Source organism: Pteropus medius, unplaced genomic scaffold, assembly GCF_902729225.1.
Source record: "Pteropus medius unplaced genomic scaffold, Ma_sr-lr_union100, whole genome shotgun sequence".
Lineage (NCBI taxonomy): Eukaryota > Metazoa > Chordata > Mammalia > Chiroptera > Pteropodidae > Pteropus > Pteropus medius.
Genome location: NW_024342473.1, coordinates 10,274,802 through 10,298,725, shown reverse-complemented (window position 1 = coordinate 10,298,725; position 23,924 = coordinate 10,274,802). Strand labels below are relative to the sequence as shown.

General features: G+C 46.3%; 1 protein-coding gene across 2 annotated transcripts in view; it reads right to left on the bottom strand.

The window, feature by feature from the left end:
- Window positions 1–381: 381 nt before the first annotated feature.
- The window catches only part of ANP32A (acidic nuclear phosphoprotein 32 family member A), a 37,297-nt gene continuing 13,754 nt past the window's right edge, over window positions 382–23,924 (bottom strand). The window contains exons 2-7 of one of the 2 annotated variants that reach the window (XM_039865197.1): window positions 8,353–8,502; window positions 7,992–8,114; window positions 5,393–5,591; window positions 4,035–4,132; window positions 1,881–1,944; window positions 382–1,621 (exon numbers count right to left, since the gene is read on the bottom strand). In XM_039865197.1, coding sequence (XP_039721131.1) covers window positions 1,560–1,621; window positions 1,881–1,944; window positions 4,035–4,132; window positions 5,393–5,591; window positions 7,992–8,114; window positions 8,353–8,502 — 696 coding nt within the window. In that variant the 3' untranslated portion in view covers window positions 382–1,559. The remainder of the gene's footprint in view (window positions 1,622–1,880; window positions 1,945–4,034; window positions 4,133–5,392; window positions 5,592–7,991; window positions 8,115–8,352; window positions 8,503–23,924) is intronic. The other variant, XM_039865198.1, reaches the window with a different exon arrangement.

Sequence of the window (23,924 nt, the reverse complement as noted above, 5' to 3'; positions counted from 1 at the left end):
TTAAAAAAGGAATAAATTTGTTTCACACATTCCTGAGGTTTTCAAGAATATATTCTTTTTATAGCCTGAAAGCAATGAGGATATTCAAAATAAGGCCCCAAGTTTGGCTTAACTTATCAGTGACTGTTTTTTAAGTAACTCTTCTTATATCTTTATCTCTTTACATCTTTTGGATCCCCCACGCCCCCCGATGAAGCTTTTAATGAAGATAGCACACTGAGTTTTGCTTTGAGACCTCAAGTATCCAAACTTAGTATCAAGTTACATCTCCTATAAGAAAAGTTATTTTATCAGGTAAGCCCCTGTCAGCTAACAGGTTATCTGGAATGCATCTCAGAAAGATCAATGGCCTGTTGGACTCAAAAAAGCCATCCCCCAAAAAATTGTATAAAAAGATTTATTGAAATTTATCAATGACAAACAGACATAAAACTCAAAAGTTTGGCTCTTCTGAGGGGAGGAGAAAAACTGGTGCAGATGTTCTTTTGTACAGATGAAACAGGTCTAGGAAACAACACGTCACTTCTAAAGCAATCCAGAAGAGGGACATGAAAGCAAACCTGTACATTCACTAGGAATTTGCAGTCATTTCAGATTTCCACTAGGTAAGAAAATACAATTTTGTGTTAGTTTTTCCGTGCTCGGGTGTATGAAAAACAAAAACAAAAACAAAAACAAACCGGCCGACATGCAGCAATGTCTCCTGCGCTCAGGTTTGTAAAAATGGTCTAAAGCACAGAAGTACATGTGGAAGAATTCTCTTGTCATTTTGTAAAACAAAGCGTTCTATTATTTTACAGAACAAGGTAGGAGAGTTAAAAAAAATCTTTTAAAGAGGTTGATGTTTGAGGATTTGTTTCTTCTAATTGTAATCACCAAATCCATTTTACTCATAATTCATAAGCCTGCTGCTTTCAGCTGTGTAGTTCATAGCTCTTAAGAGTGACATCAGAGTCTTCTTCGTAGAACGAAGCCCACCACCATCTGTGAAGAGGGAAAGGGAATGAGAGACTGGGACTGTCCCCCAACCAGTGCCAACATACGCCTTTAAGGTTGCTATTTAAAACCAGGGCGTTGGATGCCTCTAGCAGGCCCAAGAAATGCAGAAATCGTGTGAACCAGAACGAGAGGTAAAATATGGCTAGTGCTCAGCCGCTCCTGGGCTTTGAGAAACCAAAGTGAGGCCAGCCATGGCCTTCCAACCAACTCAGGAGACTCGGGAAATACCAGGAAATGTAAGAGACCTCCAAAGCATCCTCTTTGAGAGTAAAGAACAAATGCTATCTCTCACTTGGTGTGTACTCAGCTATTGCATTTACAGGGACAAAAACAGACACAAAAAAAAGTAGGGGAAAAAAATAAAGAGTGGCAGTAAAAATAGTATTTTATTCCACCCCCTCCCGCCCTCCCTCCCCCCCAACCCGCAGTACACTTTTCCCCTCTCGTTCCCACAGCAACGTTACAATCAGAAAAAAATAAGTTTAGGGAAGCGGATTGGGGGGGGTATGGGTAAAAACAGTCAAATCACAATAGGAAATTTTCAAAATAGGTTATTCCACTTAGTCATCGTCTTCTCCCTCATCTTCGGGTTCTCGTTTTCGCTTCTGACCTCTCTCTTCTTCTGGAAGAGTAAGGAAAAGGCATTTAGATTAAACACGATCCTGCCTCTAACTCAGCCCGCCTGCTGGAAAACCAGGGGACCACACATCTAGGAAGCTTTGCCATCCTGGCAAAATGAGACAGGAGATTTGCAAAGCCAGGGAGGCAACTACGGCCTCAGATGGGCATGTTCTGCCCATTGCCAGGTTCTCAGGGCCTACACAATCTGTCAGCTGAAGGAACCAGCCTGCCATGAGCTGAGAATAAAAAGACTGCCATACCACCAAGGTCTTCTTCATCTTCCTCATCGTCTACTTCCCCGTCGTTATAACCTTCTTCATCCTCCTAGAAGAGAAGATGCACATCAAGCATTAGGCGTGCACCAGAGCTAGGAACTTGCTGAGGAAGCTACCTTCCCTGACACTGACCTCCAAAAGGTAGGGATCATCTCCAGCCTCTCAGAGTCCCACACAAGGACCTACTATCTCAGAATGAATCTAAACCAGAGGTTCTTTTGCATCCAGGACCCCTTTAAGAATGTTTGGAAAGTTTTGACCCCCTTCCCCAGAAAATACATCCATCACAGATGATATTTGCAAACAATGTTTGGGAGTTGTGGGTTCTACCCCCAGGTTAAAGACTCCTGAGCTGAAGTCCCTATAACTCAGGCAGCGTTCCAATCTGCTGTTCTCTTGGAGAACGAGTTCCTAAGCCCACCCTGTCATATAAAGTAGGCTATCCTTTCATCTGTCCTCAGCCTAGTTTGGGCTTCAAGGGAAGACCCTAGTTTCAGCAAATCCAGATTCTGTGGGTAAGTCCAATCTCACCCTACCCAGCCCTTCACCATCTTGCAAACTGAGATCCCTTGGAGGAGAAGGAAGGATAAATTCAAGGCCCCCTGAGGACATCATCCCTGCCCCTAGAGATCTAGCCAAGTGTGTGACTTCATTCTTAACACAGGACTCTTGCTTTATCTGCTCCTGAAGTAACATGCTATTTAAATCTCTGTATGTTGAACACCGTTTCTAAAGCATCAGGCAAGTCCATTGCTTAAAAAGAACTGGTGCTAGACTTCTTTTTGTCAAGGGAAATACCCTTTTATAATGTCACCAAATAGTTCCTTAATCAGTCTGTTTGCTGAGACTCTTGCTTTTTTTGTGTGTGTATCAGCTTTTACTGGAAGCTGTATATCTGCAGATGGTCAATGAGATTTAAAACACACACACACACACAAACAACCCTACACGGGGCAGCTCCGGTGACAGGAAGAACAAGACGAAAATATCCGTTAGCCAACACGACTTACTGCCCTGTCCTAGGGGGACCTGTTTTTCCTAAGTCTTTATTTTGAAAGTACTTGCAGTAGTCTTCGGAGGTGAGCCTAGCAGCCTACACCTATGAGAAGAAAAGCCCTGCTGCAGACAAGGCAGGAACCAAGCCTGTCTCCTCAGCTCTTCTCTTTGCCCGCGCCTGCCTCTCCCGAGCCTGGGCTGGTCAGGCTAGCAGATCCTGCCCAAGCAGGTCTGCACAGGCATCTGCATGCCTGACCAAGAGAGATGGGAAACAGGGAGAAGGCAGGTGCCTTGTCCATGCTATTGTCATTTTAAGCCTTTCCAGGTCTAACTTTTGCAATTAGCAAAAAAGTCGAACATTAGTTAGAAATCTGAACAAATCATGGAAAGTGACTCTGCTATAGAGATTCGACACAGAAACACAAAACCCAGTGTACTGAGCCAGCACCTTGGAGAAGGGTGTGAAAGCCTAAAATAGTAAGTGGTCAAACACCCTTTGTCAGACATTATCCTTAAGCATCTTACTTACAAATTGATTTATCTTCTTGACAATCAGGGAGTTGATCCCTATTTACAACCTAGTTGCAAATGACGCTTATTTCATAGATGAAGGAATAGGATCAGAAAACTCAGAGATTTTGTCAAAAAAACTGGGAATGAGCCAAGGTATTAGGAAAATGGCACTACTTCCACTGTGTGCAGGAGACCCTTGTCACTCTGATTTGGGATCCAGCAGTGTCTTCTAATACACTTCAGTTCAGGGCAGTCTTTGATTTCCCTAATACTCTAAGTGCTCAGTGAATATCTTAATTAACATATGAATGCAAAAAGGCAGAAAATAGGGACATGAATGCAGTAAGAACTAATTTTCACACAGAAACAAGGGCCAGGCTTACCCCAGCAGGTAAGTTCCCTCTTTACCTGCCTCCAGAATCCCCTTACCCACTCCTCCAGCCTCCCAGGGCTCGCTGGATTTCCAGCCTCTCCCAAACCAGGCCAATTCGAGGTCCTGAAATGGACTCAGTTTCTTAACCAGGGCTCCCAGGCTGCCAAAGGCTGGTCACTGAAGCATTTAGTGGGACTGATGCAGAGGCAGCAGGGAGACTCAGGGAGACGGTGCCCCCACCCCACCCAGCCACTTACCTCATCCTCCGCACTCACGTCCTCCTCTTCACCTTCCTCCTCTTCCTCCTCATCCTCTTCATCCTCCACTACCTGAGCATCCTCATCATATTCTTCCTCTGTGCAGTGGAAATGGGGACAAGAAAGGAACTGGTGGTGAGCTAGCTCCTCTCTCGCACAGCACACGCCCCAGGCTGACAGGCTTGGCAGGGGTGGGGTGGGGTCCTCCGTGTGGGGCCCATGACCCTCCCACCCTCACCCAGGCTCCAAACCTGGATGCTCTAATATAACTGAACACACCCTAGAGTGATCTAAAAGATAAGCCCTCCTCTCCAAGTTTTACAAATATGAAAGATCCTCTGTGAAGGCTGAGAGAGCAAAGAAATTGCTGGATCAGAGGAGCAAGTTACAGGGCCTGGGAAAGCTCAGAAGTCAATTTATTTAGAAAAAACATCTAGCCAAACTCTTTGCTGTAACAGAGAAATTTGAGGCACAAATGGAGAAGTGACTTGTTCAAGGTCACACCTCAAGTTAGTCTAGGCCTAGAAACGTGGTCTCAGGACTTCAGTCCTGGCCCTATGCTGCATCACAAGAGTGACAAACTAAGGCAAACGGGGTATCTGAATATCTTGCAAAATACTCTCATCTAACAAGGAAAAACAAAATCTTATGTCTGAATTAATTGGGCAAGTGCCTCTAATCTTAACCTAATTCTGGCCGTGAGTACGTGAAGAGAAGCCACATTGTGCTGGCTGTGTGGGAAGGTAAGAGGGGGACAGGAGGAGATGCCCCTTTCTTTTCCCTCTTTCCCTTCCTACAGCGCTGGCTGCTTACCACACTGCCGGGGAGCCTAACATGCTGCTACCACCTGCAGTCCACACCCCCCGCAAGTGCTGTGGGCTGCAGCCACCAGGGGGCCCCACAACCTCTCCAGCTCCTCAACTGGACACCTAGATGGGGAAAAAGGACCCTCAGGCCATAGTCCACCCTCCTCTATCCACTCACCCCCTCTCTAGGAGTGTTTGAGTCTAGGGTCACACCAGAGAGACACTAGAATCTCATTCCTTGGGGGGGCCTTTGGAAAAGGGAAAAAACTGAAGTGAGGATTCAGCTAGATGGTTTTTAAGGAGTCACTATATAATTGGAGAGTCTCAAAATGTTTCTCTGTGGTTCACGCCTTGTTCTTTTATGGGAGTCAACCAATGAGACAGATTAGGGACAACAGTAAACAAAGCAGACAGCCCCACTCCCCTCCACAGCTCTGAAGAAGGGTCAACAGCCAGCTAGTCCTCAGCAGCTGGTAGGTACCTCCCAACACCCAGCCCACCTCCATAATGCAGGGAGGACCCCCAGCCCAGCCCTTTCACTTCACCACTCACCATCCTCGTCCTCCTCGTCATCATCCAGGCCCTCCACATAGCCCTCGGCGTCCGAGTCAGGGGCCTCTTTGTCATCCCGGTCATAGCCATCAAGATATGTGAGTTGCGGGAGGAGCTTGAACACGTTTTCTCGGTAGTCGTTCAGGTTGGTTACCTCACAATTGAAAAGATCTAAGCTCTTGAGGTTTTCTAACTTTTTCTGCAAGAAGAAAAACGAAGTCAACAGTGAGGGATTTGTGGGAGGTGAGAGGGGAGGGGAGATGGAAAACAACCTAGGAAACGGATGGGGATGGAGACGGCGTGAAGGGTGCATGTGGTCAAGAAACTATTTGGCTCTGCCCAGCCACAATGTCCACCCAGACCCATCACTGCTGGCTAGTGGGCCTCAGTTTCTTCATCTGGAAAATGGGGGTGGGGGTTGGATTTGATGATCTTTAAAAGCCTCATTTAATGCCAAGACTTTTATTCTGCAATTATAGCTTTGGCCTTAACAGCAAATACTGCAAAATTAAGCCGGGGCTCACTTGGTGGGCAAATCCAAGAGCTTTGCTGCCTGACCCTGTGACTAAGAGGCCAGAGGGGAACTACAAAGGCGCCATGGCCAACAAACTAACTCCTTTTGTGTATAATCATAATGATATCGATGATAATAGGAGTTAACGATGATAATAGTAGCACTTTGTGTAGTAACTCAATTTGTCCTCAGAATCCTGATAAAGTATTAAATAATTATTAGTTTGTTATACAGATAAGGAAGTAGAGGAAAGAGAATTGGGGTCTGATTGGGCCACCCAGCTTCAGACCTGTGAGCTTACTCTTGTGATACTGCCTGTCAAAAAGGACAAGAGAAAAAAACATAGGAAGATCCAGATTTTGTCCATATTTTACTTAACACGTTTGCTTTGTCAAACCTTTATCCCAGATGGGTTCTTGTCCATATTATGCCTTTTTGGTGGCTAAGGAAAACAGGTCCAGGAAGTGAAAGGGTCACATAGCTAGCAAGGAAGAGAGCTACACCTGGACTTCCGACCTGACATGTCTCCAAGGCACAGGCACAAGAATACCCTATCCCAGGCCGAGTCCTTGTCTGTTCCAATGGGGCCAGGCCTAACTGGTGACTAAAGCCACTGTCCCTCAGGGTCAATGTCATGAACTATGTTGCTCTCAAGAGCTCATGATTAGACCTGGGCATTCTCAGCAGAGGGTCAAGGGCAGGGAGGGAGTCTGGGCTGTTGTCTGGGTGGGTGAACCTAATGTATCAATCTGATAACTAGGGAAATGGAAGCTGCAAAAACATGTGGTGGTGACGGTGGTGGTATGTGTGTGGGGGAGTGGGGGCGGGCAGGGTGTATGTATCTGTCTATATAACTGATCTCTAATGGTGACCGAATCACAATGTTTTACATATTCAGTCCCCTCCCAAAACATACACATATAGAACTTCAAAGATTTTTTTCTTTTGTAATGAAATTATGAAATCAAGACTTTTGAGTATATCAAAATAGTCTTGCTTTCCCCTAGAAGGTAAGTGAAAGACTTTGAAAAGTTCTATGGGAAGCATATTCTAGTAGCTGAACCCAGGCCACATAAAAACAAGTGAAGTTTGAGCTTGAAAAAGAAATGCCAGCTTCCTGTTCTGTCACTCTGGTCCATCAACCATCCCCCCTCAAGCGTCCATGGAGGGCAGAGTGCTTTTTGGACAAGAACCCTGCACACCCAAACTGAGGGATTCCCCAATTTTCACCCTATAAACCCAGAAAAGGGAAACGTGGCAAAATTTGGCAAAATATCCTCAGGGCTTTTCCTTGATTCTAAGATGCATGGCTAATGAAGTGATTCTTTTGTGTGTATATTTAACATGTGTTTATTTCATGTAGTATTTCTATATTTCAAAAAAGCTACTACTGAATCAGTGATACATCTTATAGTTAGCTGATTTGCTTAAAAATCAAGACAATACAGTCATTCGAATCCAGCTTATGTAGAAATCATTATTCTGACTATGACTTGCCCCTTTCTGGCTAGTAAATCCGTGAGGACAGCAGGGGAAGGCCTGCACGGAGCTCCCAGATCACATAGCTCTCTGCCATCCCAGGGTGTCTATGTCACGGTTAACCCATCTCCAACTTCAGAAGCACCAGCCTCAGGCCAGAGTCTCAAGGAGAAAACAGGCTGGCCACCTCCAGGGTCAGCTTAGTTCCTGGATGGCTACTCACTTCTCAAGGACAGACAAGGAGCCATGCTGTAAGTCTGAAGAAATGACAGCTCTAGTTTCCAACGTGGAGCAGAAACTGCACGAGGAAAAGCAACAGACCAGAAATTCAGACCAAGGTCCAATCTCCAACCCCCTATTGCCCAGTCTATGTGACCTTGGCCAAGTTACTTAACTTCTCTAGGCCTCAGTTTCTCTATGGATGAAGCAGAAACAGTTGCTCAGACTCTATCTCATAGCACATAATGAGAGTTAAATAAAGTCAAAAAAAGAAGTGGAAAAAAAATAAAAGGACGTTATACAAAAAAATGTGAAAGTAGTATTCCCTGATATCAGTCCCTCCCACCTCCCGCCCCATGGAGAGAGGGGAGGACCCAAATGACTCACCAGTGGCTCTATTGTGCTGAGGTCTTTAATTTTGTTGCCACTTAAATTTAGATGTGTGAGGTTCGGACACTTTTCTGCCAATACTTCCAGGCCCCCTGAGATTCTGTTATCGCTTAGTTCAAGCTAAACAAGGCAGGGAGGAAAAAAAAAGGAGAAACAACTCTTAAAATAAAGGTTCTAGGCTCATGGAAGCCTAGCTCTCCACAGACAGGCGAGGATGGGTAAATCGTCTCGGAATCTTCAGGCGTGTTGGTGCAGGCATCTGGCTTCACCTTCAGTCATGCTCCCTAAACACAAAGTAATGACCCTACCTCCTCCCTACCCCAGTCTCCCCATATCCACACTCTTACATTCTATTTACCTTCTTAAGTTTGTTTAACTTTGGTAAGTTTGCGACTGAGGTGAGGCCTACATTGATTGTACTTAAGAACTCCAGTTCTTCAAATTCATCTGTGAGGCCTTCGATTTTGCCTTCATTTGACCGACAGTTGTCCAGGACAAGCTCTTTCACCTGGAAAGGGAAGGACCACATAAATGGAGGCAAGGAATGGGGCTGAGGCAGGAGAAGGGTGTCAGGCCTCGTTAGAGGACAGGGAGACAGACCCAGGAAGCAGTCCATCATATAATGAAAGCAGTACTTTTTCTATCACGTTTGGAGCATCACACTGCACATGCTCTCCCTGGTCTTTCAGGGGGCGTGGAGGGGGGAGGTGGCAGTGGTGAGCAGAGCTGCAGAACCAGGGCCCACACCGGACAAGAGCCATGGCTGAACTGGAGACAAACTCAGCAAGCCCTGCTGCCACTGGCAAGGTTGGTGGTCTCATCCCAACCCTATTGCCACATTATTCCAAAACTCCATCAAAAAAAGCATAGCCCATAGCTCTAACGTTGTTAGGGGACCTCTGAGCCTCACTCTAAGCCCATTATGGCCCCAGCCTGACCCACCTCCTGAGACCAGCTCCCTACTGCCCATCCTCGGCCCCTGAGCTCCCTTCACTGTCATGTGTCTGTGACCCTCTCTGATAACACCCCCTTCGCCTGCTCTCGCCACCACAGTCAAAGCCTGCTCATAGGCCTGGAATTTATCACCATGGTCATTGCTTGGCCTGTCCCACGGTAGAGACAGCAAACCAGGGGCTCCTCCAACTCTCCATTTGCTAGACCAGTGCCATCCCATAGAACTTCCTGTGACAATGGAAACCTCTGCACTGTCCAAGAGAAGACACTAGCCACATGTGCCCACTGAGCACCTGCAATGTGGTTGGTGAGACTGGGGAACTCAGTTTTAAGTTTTATTTACTTTGAATTAAGTGTAAAGAGACATGTAGGCTACTGTATCAGATATCACAGCTCTCGACTTTGTCTTTCAGGTTCCTGAGTAGATGCAAGAGATGATGGAAATCCACAAACCTGGGACGAACCCATAATGAAAAAATGAGGTTGCAAAGTCCAAACGCTGGTCTTTGGAGGCACTTCTGTGGCCCTGTCTGTCTCTCGCCCAACTCCTGGGAGGCAGTTTCATTCGTTCTGTTGAGAGTTCTTAGATTCTCCTCTCTTCTTACCCAAAATTTGGACCCCAAATCCTTCATTGCTCAGGAAGTAGAAAGAACTAACCAAAAGCTACCCTCTCATTAGGTTGTTAGAAGGTAGACTTGACTGAAGGTGAGATGCCAGGCTCTGGTACAGATGGCAGGGAGATGGGCTGAGGAAGAGTAATGTCTCAAGCCTGAAATGACCCAGGGAAGTCAGCCAGGGAGGCCAATGCAAGCTTCTTCCAGGCAGATGCCCAGAGTTACCCACCCTTGTCCCTGAATAGTCTGCCTGCTCCTTGGCCTCCCAGGGCCGGCAGGCACCTTAAAGGTAATCCTCCTGTCTGCACTTGGTGCTTGACACAGCATCCTCTGCCCACTCCCAGCAGCCTCCAAGAAACACGTACTGCTGTTGTCTGAATATGCTGATCCCTGGGACTTCTAGTCACAGGTTCTGATTTCTCACCCATGGGTCGCACATTGTCTGAAGGGTCATGCCTGCTCCCTCATAACTCTTTCTTCTCAGGGGTAAGCAGATGGGCCTTCTATCCAGACCCAGTGGAGGGCTGCCCCCTCCCTTGCTCCCCAAAGCAGGCTGATTTGCCTAGCTTCTTTCTGTAGAGCCCAGGATGACCAACTTGCTATCCAGGTGTCCCTCTTAGTCAGGAACCTATGGGCCAAATGCCAACTTGGAGGAAGAGAACCCACGGCAGGCCTGCTGTCTCTTCAGTCCACCCTTGCCAGTGGGCAGGCCAGGGAGCTCAGGGCACACCTGGGACATAGCTTAGCACAGGACAGCGGCAATTTGTAAGGAGGGGCAGAGACAGGCATGACAGCTCTCTCAGAGCTAGGAAACTCTGGGCCTAGGCATTGGCGCCAAGACCCACCGTCCCTTGGACCTTTCCCGTTCTTTCCCACTCTCTTATTCCCCAGGGGAGGCCAGATGTCCAAGCCAAATAACCTTCTCAAGGTCAGTGGGGCAACAGTGCCTGGGAATAAATCCTGTGAGGCCTCCTGACCTAGGGCAGGAAATCAGGGTAGAGCCAGGAAGCCAGGCCTCAGGGGGAGCAGAGCAGACTGAGGGAGATCAACTGTACTGGGGGAGGGAGGACCACCTCCTTCATCTGCAGTAAACTCTGGAGTCACAAGATCCAGTCTTCTTTAGTTACTCGTTTCCTTAGAAGGCCCTGGGAATTCTTTAAGCTCCACCAAAGAAAGACAAATATGAGAAGGGATTCCAGTCCACCCTCAGTGATTTCTGACGTGTTTTTTCTAGACGGGTCAAGGGCTTTCTCCTCCTCCACTATTAGCCAAGGAGAAGGCCACACAGATGGGAGGAGGTGGTGCTGGGGAGTCAAGGGAATTCTTTCCGGAAGTCGGCCTCTTTCCTAGAGAAGCACAACACTGCCTGGGAATTCTACAAACAGAGGTTCTAGTCCCAGCACCGCCACACCCAAACTGGTGGCCACTCCTCTCAGGGACATCAGGCAAGTCACTATTACTACTGTTTTCATTAATAATGATGACGGGACCTTTCCTGAGCCCTCACCAGGCACCCCGTAAGGGCACGCCTGCACTGGCTCATATAATCCTTACGATGGCTCCATGGGGGTATTCTCCCATTTCACAGCCACAACAGAAGCACCCATCCTAAAGTGCCAGGAATGGTCATAGGAGGGTGTTTACTGGATCCAGGTAGTCAGCAATGGCTCCTGGTGGTTTTTCTGATGTTCTCAGATGTAGGGCACAAGCTCTCCCAGATCCCCCAAATGAATCCAACAAGCGACCCTGATAGTACTTACTTCCCTTTAACCCCTCTTCTAACTGTTCCACCAGCCAGGTGGGAGTCACTCCCAGGAGTCCCCACCTGGTTACACTTCCTCTGTAACCAAAACACAAAATCTGATTCAGCCCTCGCTCAGATGACACTGTAGTCAGGGAACACGGATGTGGAGAGAGGCTGGGGATGCGGGACTCCTCTCTCTACAAGGAGCAAGAGGCTGCTTCCAATCACTGGGAAGCCTGTGGTGTTTGGAGGGCTGCAGTGGTTATAGGCCATGTCTGTGGGGCCTCTGGGGATCCCCAGGGTATCTGCATTTCCCTCCTGGCAGGGGTTTCAGTACTCTTTGGGATGAGATCAAAGAGGAGGGGAAAGGCCCAGGTTTAGTCCCCAAAGTTGCTGATTATCACTAAAAAGCTCAAACCACATTGGGGGAAATCTACTGCTTCTTTGTGGGTTGATGTGGCACTTTGGGGATGGCAGGTAAGCTGCCTGTGAAGTGTCTGAAACAGACCAAATAGGGAAAAGCAAAAACGTCAGCCCAACAGCCAACCCGTGGAAGTCATTCCGCCCACCTCCTGCCTCCACCAGCCTCCACCAAGGGCCATACTTTCTTAGAGCTCCAGGACAGGCTACCGTGTTTCAAAAGTTCTACCGCACTCCAAAGTTCCTTAACTCACTCTCAACTGCTGCAATTCCAACCTACTTCCTCCCATCTCTGCTTGGTGGCCATACTCTAAACCCTTCTATGCAAGAAGAGAACATAACATCCCTTTGACATCCAGGGCATGTTCTGCTTAAAAAAAAAAAAAGAAAAGAAAAAGAAGAAATTTAAGGCCCATTTCCACCTGCCAAATCCTGGGTGTGAGCTAAGTGCAAAGTTAAAATTAAACTGAAAATTTGTACTTTGGGTTTAGACTCTCTCCCAATTCCACTAGCCATTTAAAAATATCCAAATGTGGTTACGCTCTCTCTAGTCCAACAACTGGTTGTATCAGGAGCTCTTGAAACAGCCCAACACCAAACCTCCACAGGATCTTATGCTTCATGCGCCTCAAACGTCAACACCCCAGAGAAGCCGGAATTATTCGTACTCACCCCTAAAGAGATGTGAGTAGGGTGGCACTGAAAAGTTCCCTAGAAATCAGACTGCCCCGCTCTGGCATATCCTAAAACACTTGTCCCCAAAACGAGGTCGCAACAGTCATTTTTCATCAACAGGAGCTGAAACACCCATGACCCACACAAGAACACATCACTCTAAGGAACAACCCCGTTACTTGTTTCAAAACTGTGAAATCATCTCTCCACAGATTGCTCCAATTTGGCCATTCCTCTTGATTGTCAACACTGTAGTCCTGCTCACAGTCATCTAAGTCACTCTAAGCCTGCTTCTGCCTCCCAGTGGGGTCTCTGGCAGCGATGTCGGTGGACTACTGGGAATAGGCCTGACCTGGAGGCCAAGGACCCGGCTGGCTGAATGATCCCGATGCAACCCGAGGTCTCAGGCTCCATCTCTGCAGGAAGGGGATGATGATATCCGTTTAACCTATAAAGAGCAAGCTCCAGTCTAGAAAACATTCCTGGTTTCCTGCAGCTTGCGGGTGGGGTTGGGGGCGGGGAAGAGAATTCAAGTTCCTAAACTGACCTCAAGAGGCCCTCCACTCTCAACCTCTGCCCACTTCCTCCAATCTCATGCTCCCCACCTCTCGCCCCTGCACTACAAATCCAGTTCCAGCTCCTCCCCCCAGGCCGTCCCTGCACCCAGCCCTGAGCATCCCAGGGCACCAAGGGCAGCTGCCGCATGAATCATTTAATCGTGTATTAAGCATCCAATCCTCCTAGAGGTCAGGGACTGTCCTTCTCTATAATCAGCCTAGTGGGGAGCCGACACCAGAGCAACTGCTTAACAAATGTCCTGTTTATTGTGCCAGGCACAACACTAGGTGCCAGGCATACAGAGTGAGTCAAACTTATGGTGTAACTGGTCCAATACAAGTTGAATAAACCCCACCTTTTATAAACAGCAGCGTTTTTCCGTGTCTTGCACCCCCAAGACAAGCATAAGCCCCTCCCTAAGAAGCAGGCCAACTGTGCACAATCCTCCTGACCAAACCTAGTACTCTCTGTCCGTAAGAAACCCCTCTCTCCACATTGGGTACTCCTGTGACACTGTTCACCTGGGCAAATGCTGAGAGGACATGGAGGTGACAGTGAACAGGAGGTGCAGTGGCCAGCTAGGAGACAGACAGCTGGTAAACAACTACAGTTCTGCGTGTCAGGTAGTTAGTAGTCCTGAGGCTGGGACAGAGTACATTTTTCAAATGCTTCCACCCCAGAGAGGACAGGCATACCAAAGGCAGACAAGAGGAATTCAGAAAGACCAAGAAAGGGACATACTATATCAAAACAGGACTGGTCATATAATTTGTAGGCCCCAGTGAAGAATGAATATGTGATATCCCCTTGCTCGAAAATTATCAGATTCCAAGACAGTAACAGCAGTGCATGAAACCCAAGAGCAAGACAGGGCCCTTCTAAACATGGGGCCCTGTGTAACTGCACAGGCCATAGCCCGTGAAGCTGGCCCTAATTTAAATGGACAGCTTGGGCCTCAAACAGAGTCCTCAGAAGTCCAAAACCAGAGAGAAGGAAGCTCGAGTGAGAACAGCTCCTTATTTTCCCAGCGCTTCCTGAGGCAACATGGAAAGGTGGACAGAAGGCAGGCTCTGAAGTCAGACAGACGTGGCTCAAGTCCACATTCCCCACTTGGCTAGCTCATTTCACCTCTCCTGAGCTTCCATTTTTTCTAATGACAAGAATGTCCATTACCTAGAGTTGGATTAAATGAAATACTGTATTATAGAGCATGCCCTGCTTGGAAAAAGCCACTTGCTTGCCTTCTCCTAGATCCATAGTCACCTTTATAGCTATGTCTACCGTCAAGGTACAAGAATGGGAACAAAGGCCAACAGCTCTGAATTACCTAAGCTGTTTGCAAAGCTTCCTCATGGAATATACGAGGAGTCCTCAACATTTTGAAGAATTACGATGGTGTGTCCAAAATACACCCCTCTTGATTTTATATCCACACCTTTTCTTTTTTTTTTTCCCATTAACTTCGAGCCTTGATTTTCTTTTTCACAGAGCAAGAATTCAATAAATATTTGTAGTTTTGGTCTCAACCTTGTCAGTCCCTGACCAATTCAGTTTTCAGGCTCCAGCGTTGCACTGAAAAGAAGACTCAAATCAAATTGACCCCGTGTTTTTTCAGTGCTCATGGGTTTTAAATAGGTCAGCTTTTAAATGGGCCATCCCTTGTTGCAGGTTTCTAGCTAGAAGGCCAGACTGTTTGAGACACCAAAGTAGAGGGGAAATGGGCTGCTTCCCAAAGGTGTTTGATTAGAGTAATAAATGCTTGTGATTTTGTTATTTTAACCATAAAAATCTAGTTTTGCTTAACAGTCATTGTGGCAAAACCTGTGAAAATCAGTGAGGTTCCATGGGGGGGAAGTCAGGCTCTGGAAGAAAAGTCGGACATTTCAAAAGGTATAAATGCCTTCGAGATCATCTAGGTCAGTGGCTATCTGACCACAACCACAGCAGAAAATACATTTACAACCCAGCTCAGCGCACACATGTTTTTGTGTGCATGTAGGCATACACACTGAAACGAAACTTACCGTTAAAATTACTCTTTTCTATGTTTTTAAATATGACACACAGTTTGCAAAAACGCTGGTCTAATTTAACCCTTTCTGCAGAAGCAGCAGCAGCAAGGTCTAAAGTTAGCCTAGAACCAAGGAACCTCAAGTTGGGTGATTCTTCTGCCATACTGTGTACACCACCCTGCTGCTCTGATCAAAATTACAGTCCCCAGTGAAGATCCTGGAATCATCCGTGTAGCTTTGTTTCTGCTAACAGGAGGCTATTCTGCAGCCTCGATGGGAGTAGCTAAGTCTCAGGGTTTCTACACCTTTTCAAGATCTTTAAAAATCTTAACTAAGGGGCAGGGTCCCCCATTACTTTAATAAAAAAATCTCTCCAATAAAATAAAAGCATCTGAGTGTCTGGATTTTGTTTGTTTCCTACAATAGAGCTCTGAAGGCACGGGTGGGAGCACATGGCCGCGGGAAGTCGGTGACGCCATCCTTATTATTTTAGGGAACCATGGAACGAAAGCAGGCTGCAGCAGCAGTAATTAAGCTGTCGGCCGGCCAGGGTAATAGGCTACACAAAGGCTCTGGGAGGGCCCACATTAACATAAACCCTGTGACTGGCTCCTGCGATGCCTGGAACCAGCTTCCTACGTCCTCCCCGCCAGTGTGGGGAGGACACGGTTTGTCTCACCAAGACAGAGAAGCTGGTGCCACTGCAGATGCTTCTTCCAGCCCGAAGAACAGACTAAGGGCAGTAACTCCAGGACTGGCCTGGTGGGTGTAGGGCCTGGGCTTTGTGCCTGTTTAGCTATTGAGTCCTAACAAGCTTGAGGTCCCTCCCTGATGTTGTACCTTTGCTTTCCTCCCCTCCAGCCATTTACTGCGCTTCAAGGACATGTCAGTTCCACCTCCTGCAGGAAGCCTTCCCTGTTTGCCAAGCCCTTCCTGATTTAAGAGCATGTGGAGGAAAATATTCCCAGAGCAGTGGAAAATAGGTCCAGAGGGCTGTCTGGGACCCAGGGAGTGAGGAACAGTTCAGAAAGGGAGAGATCAGGCTGTATTTTCTAAATGGTTGTCCATTCCTACCTTCAGTAAGTGCTGGAAGGTCTGGAGGAGGTGAAGCGGAGTCCAGTGAAGACACTGGTCCCAGCAAATGGCGCTGGGAGAAAGAAAGGGAGAAGGATAGAGGTACAGTGCTAAGGGTGCTTGTTGGGCAGTCTGAGAACCTTGACTCTGGTGCCACTTTGCCACTAACTTGCTGTGTGCCCTGAGGGAAGTCTCGTATACTCTGCCGGTCCCCAGTCTCTGGGCCACCAACCTGTACCAATCTGTGGCCTGTTAGGAACCAGGCTGCACAGCAGGACGTGAGTGGAGGGTGAGTAAGCGAAGCTTCATCTGTATTTGCAGCTGCTCCCCAGCACTAGCATCACTGCCTCAGCTCCACCTCTGATCAGGTGCATTGGATTCTCATAGGAGCACTGGTCTCTGGTGCCAAAAAGGTTACGGACTGCTGCCCTAATCCAAACACTAGGCAATGGAGCCTGAGTACAGAAATATGATTCCTTCTGATTCCAAAATTCTGTGGTCCACACACTTTCAATCCCACCCATATCCAAACTCAGTCACTGTTCCCCAAAAGTAGGTGGGAAATGTCATGGGTCAAATAAGCCCAGGATTCATCTCTAAGGGATATCAGAGAGGAAATTCAGGACACTGGGCAATTATCCCAATAATTACTAAAATGTGAAAATCAATCATACAGTCTCTTAATTAAAACACACTAGGATCACAAAAACAACCCCCAGAGGTCTGGGCTACTGGGTTCCGAACATGTAAGTCTGGCATCGTCCCTTATGATGCCTGCCATCTCACAGGGCAGCAGAGGGTAGGCACCTCAACTCACAGGTTGGTCCTATTCCTGCTTAACAACCCTGCGGTTCATAAAAAACCCACACTGTCCACAATGATCTCATTAGAGAGCCACAGCGCTGGCCCCATGCAACAGAAAAGCCACGAGGAAACTGAAAAGGAAGGCCTAGAGAGCAGGGGATAAATACTGGTCAATCTTTCTAAAACATTGCTTTGATCACGTCATGTTCACCACTCCTTGTCCCAAAGCCTTTAATGGCCATGGGGATCAAGTCCAAATCCAGGAGGATTTCCAGTCCCCCAGTGATCAGTGCTCCCTGACCTAACCCCCTGTGACTCCTCCCAAGACAGTTTGTCCTCCCCACTTCAACCCTCCAACAGCCTCCCTGACCTGCAGCAAACACAGTGACACCACCTGGCATTTCTTCCCCAGGCATCAGCTCATTGACTCCACCTGCAGACGACTGGAATTCTACCCATCCTACCCCTCAAAAGGAAAACTGCCCTTGTCCACCAAGGCCCTCTGAGAGCTCCTATACGGCCACAGAACATCTGGTAGTCTTTTTTCCTGCTGTCTCTCCTCCAAACAGTGGGGCTGGCTTTCAGTGAACACAGGTCACTCAAGCTAGAGGAGGGGAAGCAATGGGGGTGGGGTCTGCAGAATCATCTAGATTCTAAAAAGGCCAACCCCTTATTCACTTTTAGAAACAAAGTGCCCCACGAACTCCACTTTTGGGCAAATCAACAAAAACAGCTTCCTGGATCCTCTGTCCCAGATGACTGATCTGGCTCCTGAAATCAGACTCAGAGATTTATGCCTGGATGGGCTGGGACCACTTGTGGACAACTGGGGCTGTCTACTGCAGAAATCCCACCAGAGTCCTTGGGTCAGCAGGGTCTGAAAAGGGGGCAGAGCCCAGGGTCTCTGCCATGGGTGTACTGTGGATCTTGATGGCTACCCACTCCCTGTTAGCCGTCAAGTGGAAGAATGGCCTGAAAAACAAAAGTTAATTCAATTCCTAAGTTTTACTACTCAGAGACCTATGAACTAGGAATTCAAAGCCTCTGCCCTGTCCAGCCCATCAGCGTTATAACCCATCTAAAGATACCATGCACTCAGCCTTGGAGGTCAAGATACTTTCCATAGCCCTAATATGGGCCATACTGAATTCCCAATTGGCTTTCAAAAAATGCTTCAGAGAATTAAGGGAACCCCATTATTATCAACTCCAGGGAACCAGAGGATCCAATCCAGCTTCTCAGGAAACTGAACCAACCTAGTGACTCACCCAAGATCACAGTTAGCCCGTTGTGGAATCAAACCTTGGGCTGATCTCAATTCCCTTAAATTAGGGCCCATACCCCAAAGTCATAGGCCTCTCCATGGTGAACTCTTTCAAGCCAGAGGAAACGGGGCGGGGGTGGGTTGGGAAACAGCTGTTAGGAAAAGAGCCCCCAGCCTGAACCTGGCCCTCCACCCTCCCTCCCTACCTCCACACTCACCCCAGCAGGGCCAGAATGCAGAAGAGACAGGAAAGGCGAAATAGTCTGAGAAGAAAGAAACCCTCCACCTTAGCCTCCTTCCCTGCCACCTCTATCCAAAATGACAGCAGCGTTGGCAATGACAGAAGCAGAGCAAACACCACTGCACTGAAGTGATTGGTGTCCGATCACCAATCACCAATCAGAAACCGCTGATTTGGGCAGAAACGGAAACAAGTATGCAGAAGAACCTAAGGCCGGGGACTGAAAGGTTAATCTATCCAAGGCCACAAAACGAATCAGTCACAAGTCACACATAAGAAGCAATTTAACCTTAGTTCCTCCTCTCTTGGTGAAATTAGACATGTGCAAATTGCCTAAGTTGGAAAATTGAATACTTACGGTAAAAGTATTGGGGGTAGAAATATAAGAAATGCTAAGGAGTAAATGTTAGTTCTACTTGTCTAATAACTAGAAGGGGGGAAATGGGAAGCGATGGAATGAGAACAAGGAAGGAATGGGGAAGCAAAGGACTACAGGAAGGAAGGAGAAAAGGATGGAACATGGGAGAGGGAGAGACAGACAGACCACCTGAGAAAAGGACACAGGCAGTCAAAAAGAAAGGAAGAAGTTACAGTGTTTATAAATTTTACTTTACTTCTAGAGTTCCACCCTCTTCACCTGAATTTTGGTGCTAGAACTTTACCTATATTCACTGTTCTTTAAAATAGAGGTTGAGTTCATTGTCATTCACAGATCTACAGCTGCTTTAATCTCAAAATGCTAAACAAAACAAAAAAAACCTTATAATCTTGATAATTCTTGAAAAATCAGGGAGTGGGGCTAGACAACTAGAGACTATGTGAAAAAGAACATAATGACGTTAGTCTTCACCAGAAGCTTGTGAAAGAGGTCCCTGCCAAGCTGGCCAACACAGACAAGGTCATCCTGGGCTGTGTTGACAGAAACAAGTGGGATGAACCAAGGTTCCTTGGTCAGGGTCCTAAAACATTCTGCTCCAACAGGACCAAACTTCAAATTCCGAACCTTGAGGCAGAACTTGATGGCAACCAGGGTGGGAAGACATCTGAAAACTGTGACACTAGAAAAACAATTGAAGGAACTAGTGATGTTTAGGCCGAGGGTAGGAGAGACTCATGATAGCTGTCTTTCTCCAATTATTTGAAGGAGTGTCATATGCAAATAGAAATACATTTATTCTGCGTATTCCGATGGTTCAAAAACTACTATTAGCGTGCAAGAATTACAGAGGCAGTTTTCAACCCAATATAAAACATAAAAGGGTGTTTAAATCATTGAGGCTGTCCCCAAAAGAATAGGCTGCTCTGGGGAAAAAAAAAAAAATCAGTGAGCTCCCTATCCCTGTAAGCATATGAATTGGAGGCTGCTAAGTGTCTGCAAAGAACTCTACACATAAACAAGTGATAAATGATTATTAAATGAATAATATTGTATGATGAAGTGCTGTAAAGAGATGAGCCTTGGGTCTTTTCTTCTCTGATAGTGCTATGGTTTGATTCCTTCCTCTTTAAAGCAGCTGTCACAAGTAACTGCTGGTAGGGTGGTTGGTTTCTCAGGCAGTGGCATCAGGATTGTTTGGACCACAGCAAAGGGATTAAGACCTAAGACCTGACATAAGCCCAAGATTCCCCTTCCCCGTCTTTTAAAGGAAAATAGGAGCTTTACTCAGGATTGTGCTCACAATGTGTCCAGGTAGAAACGGGCTATCCTATGGCAGAATGTGTTGATAATGACTGTTTGGACGCGTGAGAACTGTGTGGCCTTGGGTAAGACTTCACGGAGACTCAGTTTCCTCATCTGCAAAATGGAAAGAATCCCTACCAATCTCATGGTTTCCATGGGACGGGAGGAAGTAAAGTGCTGTCATGGAAGAGAGGAATTTTATAAGCAACTTTCTTATCCCAAGACTTTGTACCCCAGAGAGCAGAGACAAGGTGTTATACGGCTCTGATTCCCCCACACTCGCATGTAGCTCTCAATAAATGTTTGCTAAACTGAAAAGCATTAAAAATAACCTGGGAAAACATTCTGCCATTTTTTTTTTCTTCCTATGAATTGCAGCACTTTGCCAGAAGCCTCCAGAACAGTCTCTCTTCACTATAATCTTTCACTTTGGGAGAAGAACCGAGTCACAACAGGGCAGGATGTTCAGAGGGTAAACTCCTAGGAATGGGGACGGTAATAAGGTCCGACACCTCTGCAGAAGGGTTGTTGCTCTCTGTGCCACTACAGCCTTTCTAAAACAGTCTGAGCTGATCCAGGTCCAGGCCACCATTGGAAGGGACTATAGACCATTCTAGGACAGGGTCAGGGCCTCACGGAAAAGCCTAGAAAAGCCAGGGATACACGATATAGCCAACCGCCTCAATGTACAGACAGGGAGACTGAAGACCAGGTCCAAAGTCACTTCTGTTATTTAGAAAAATTTTGTTTAAAAAAATAACACATTCACTTTTGTGGTTTCAAAACCAAAAAGTATAAGATAAACAGTTAATTCTCCATCTCATCTAGTTAACCATCCCACCAGGGTTAACACGTATAAAAACAAATTTAGAGTCTTATTTTCCTCCTTTTTACACAAACCACAGTATTATGTATTGTTCTTTGCCTTGCCTTTTCTCTTGGAGTTCGTGTAGTATCAGACATAAAAACCATTCTTGTTTCTTATCTGCATTGTATTCCATTGTGTGGGTGCACCATCGTTTTTCTTAACCAGTCCGATACTGGTGAGTATTTGGGTTGCTTTCAATATTCTGCTATAATAATTCTGCAATACAGATAAGCTGGCGCTTATGTCATTTTGCATTTGCCCAGCTTATTAACTGAAGAGCTGGAATCAGATCCCGCTTCTGACCTACAAAGGCAGCAGCCATAGAGCCTTGGAGACCTACAATACAAGGGGCTCACTATGGTACCTATGTGGGCAAGTTACTTCACCCCCATTCATCCAGTGCCTGCCATTCCGAACCTACCAAATGCCAGTGCACCAGGTGATCCAATGATAAAAGTATCCTTGCCTTCGGCCCCCAGTGTCTAGTCTGGGAGGCACAAGCAGAAGGGACTACTACAATACACAGGGACAGTTCAGTGTGCCTTGAAGGCCATCTGATTCACCCTGTCTAGAAATGGGTGGCCATACCAACATCTTAGGGGTGTTCTCAAGGATCAAAAAAGTAATGCCTGCCAAGTACATACCATGATACAAAGCTCATAACAGGTGTTCAATAAGGGGTAAGCCTAACTCCTGTCCCAGAAAGGGTCCTGCTTATGGCGTGTGCAGCAAGGTGTTCCAGGCAAAACACACAGCCTCACCACGACTGCTCCACAACCGCCACTACTCTTTTCTCACAGAAGGTCAGAATTATACTGCTGTTGGTTTTGAGGCAACACCTAAGCCCCTAAATATGTCTTAGCCTACTTTTATTGAAAAATGATTTGGCCTTCTCCCACTTTCCAGACCCTCTTTAGTATCCCTGAGGCACCCTGGACATGCTTCTCATCTGCGTGCACAAGCCCTCATGTGTGAAGCATGTCAAAGCCTAACAGAAACCCAGACATAGACCCTGGCATAGAAAGACAAGGGTAGGCACAGGGAAAGTTGATTTCACTGGGGTTTTCCCAACATTGTAGAGTAAAAATTATTAAACCTTACTTTTGTTTACTTTAATATGTGTTCTATTTCAGAATAAAACATTTTTAAAAATCAGAAATTTTGGCATCATGTTTCACTTTCCTAGGGAAACAAATGCAGATTTTATGATAGAGAAAAGAAATAGAAGTCAGGAGTCCAGAGTATTTCCGTATTATCAGAAGCCCCAAAGTGGCTGGGAAGAGATGGGTCAAAGTGAAGATTCAAGGCTCCATGCATAGCTCTGAAGACAATACCTGGTTTTGCACCCAAGCACAGCTCAAGTAGTATTTGACTTTGAGGATTACTTAACTAGCTTTCTGAGCCTCAGTTCTCTCATCTGTTAAAGTGGGAATAATCCTACTCATTTTGTATTGTTTCTGTATAGATTAAATAAGAATAAATAGGGTGTCTGATACACATATATACTCAACAGTTAAAAATAAACAAAAGATATTTTTTTCTCAACATTTAGCAAAAAGATGAAAATCTAGTGCTTTCCTTTCAGAATCTCAAAGCAGAAGAACAGGCATTGAATTATCTAGCCCCCATAATACTGGGAAGCCAGTTCCCTCACAGGCTAATTAATGAAGTCTTACTTCACCAGGAGCTCCTTTCAAATTCATGCAGGATTCCTGCTTGTAGATGAAAACTATCAGCCAATTAAGGCTCATCTTTGTCCTTGGAGAGGTGGGTCAGGCCTGGATTTGTAACCTGACTTAACTGTGGGCTTCTCTCCCTCAAATAAGCCCTGGGGGCCCTCTGAGTCCTGCCTCATTGTTTTTGATCAAAGGCATTGATAAGGTCTCCCCAGACTACCCAAAGGCACCTGGACCCCCACACTAGGTGAAAGGGTCTGAAAGGTCCAGATGGATTCCCAAGGAGCAATGGGGGCCCTCCAAGAAACTGTCATTTCAGAAAGACCAATGGAAATCCCACAGTGACAGGAGGCAAGTGCCTATGGTTACCAAAATTGGGCCCTATCTCTGCTTAGGCAGGAAAAGAGCAACTCCAGGTGGTTAGCCCTTGCCTGGAGGGCTGACTGGCGGTTACAGATGTGTTTAAACATTTCTGTCCCCCACCCCCAACACACCCAGCCATAAATGAGAAAATAAATCTATTATTGTTAATAAATGCAATCTGGAATTATAAATTTTTCAAAGTGGGAGTCTCAAGAGGATAATAAAAAACATTCTGGGATGAAAAGGCAGAGAGTCAGCCAGCCACAGGAAGTACCTAAGGTTGTGAGCAGAGTACTAGCCAGTTATATTTTGTCTCGCTTTTGTATCTTTCCTACTAATCATCTCATAAATTTGCATCTTAACCATGCTGGGCCTCAGTTTGCTCATCAGCAGATGATTTCTAGGTACTTCCAGATCAGCTAAGGTTCTGGCTCATGGGGGCCAGAAGTCCATTATAGGTTACTCAAGTCTCTGCTCAAATGTCACCTCCTCAGAGGCCTTCCTGAATCACCCACCCCCTTTACACAGCTTTGTCTTCATGAGACCTCTAACATCAGCCGTCATGCCTTTGCTTGGCTTATTGACCATTTTCCTTTCAAAGTCATGTTAGCCTCAGAATAGATGACATGCTCGTCTGTATACAGAATTTGGAGAACAGAACACGGCACACAGAGAGCATTCAATCAATACAGCCATACCTCGGAGATATTGCAGGTCCGGTTCCAGACCACTGCAATAAAGCAAATATTGCAACCAAATGAGTCACATGAATTTTCTGGTCTCCCAGTGCATATAAAAGTTATGTTTACATTATACTGTATTCTATTAAGTATGCAATATCTTTATGTCTAAAAAAATGTACATACCTTAAATAAAATATACTCTTGCTAAAAATAACCATCCTCTATTGCTAAAAACTGCTATCACCTGAAACTGCTAGAAAAATAGCACTGATAAAACTGTTCTACACAGGGTTGCCACA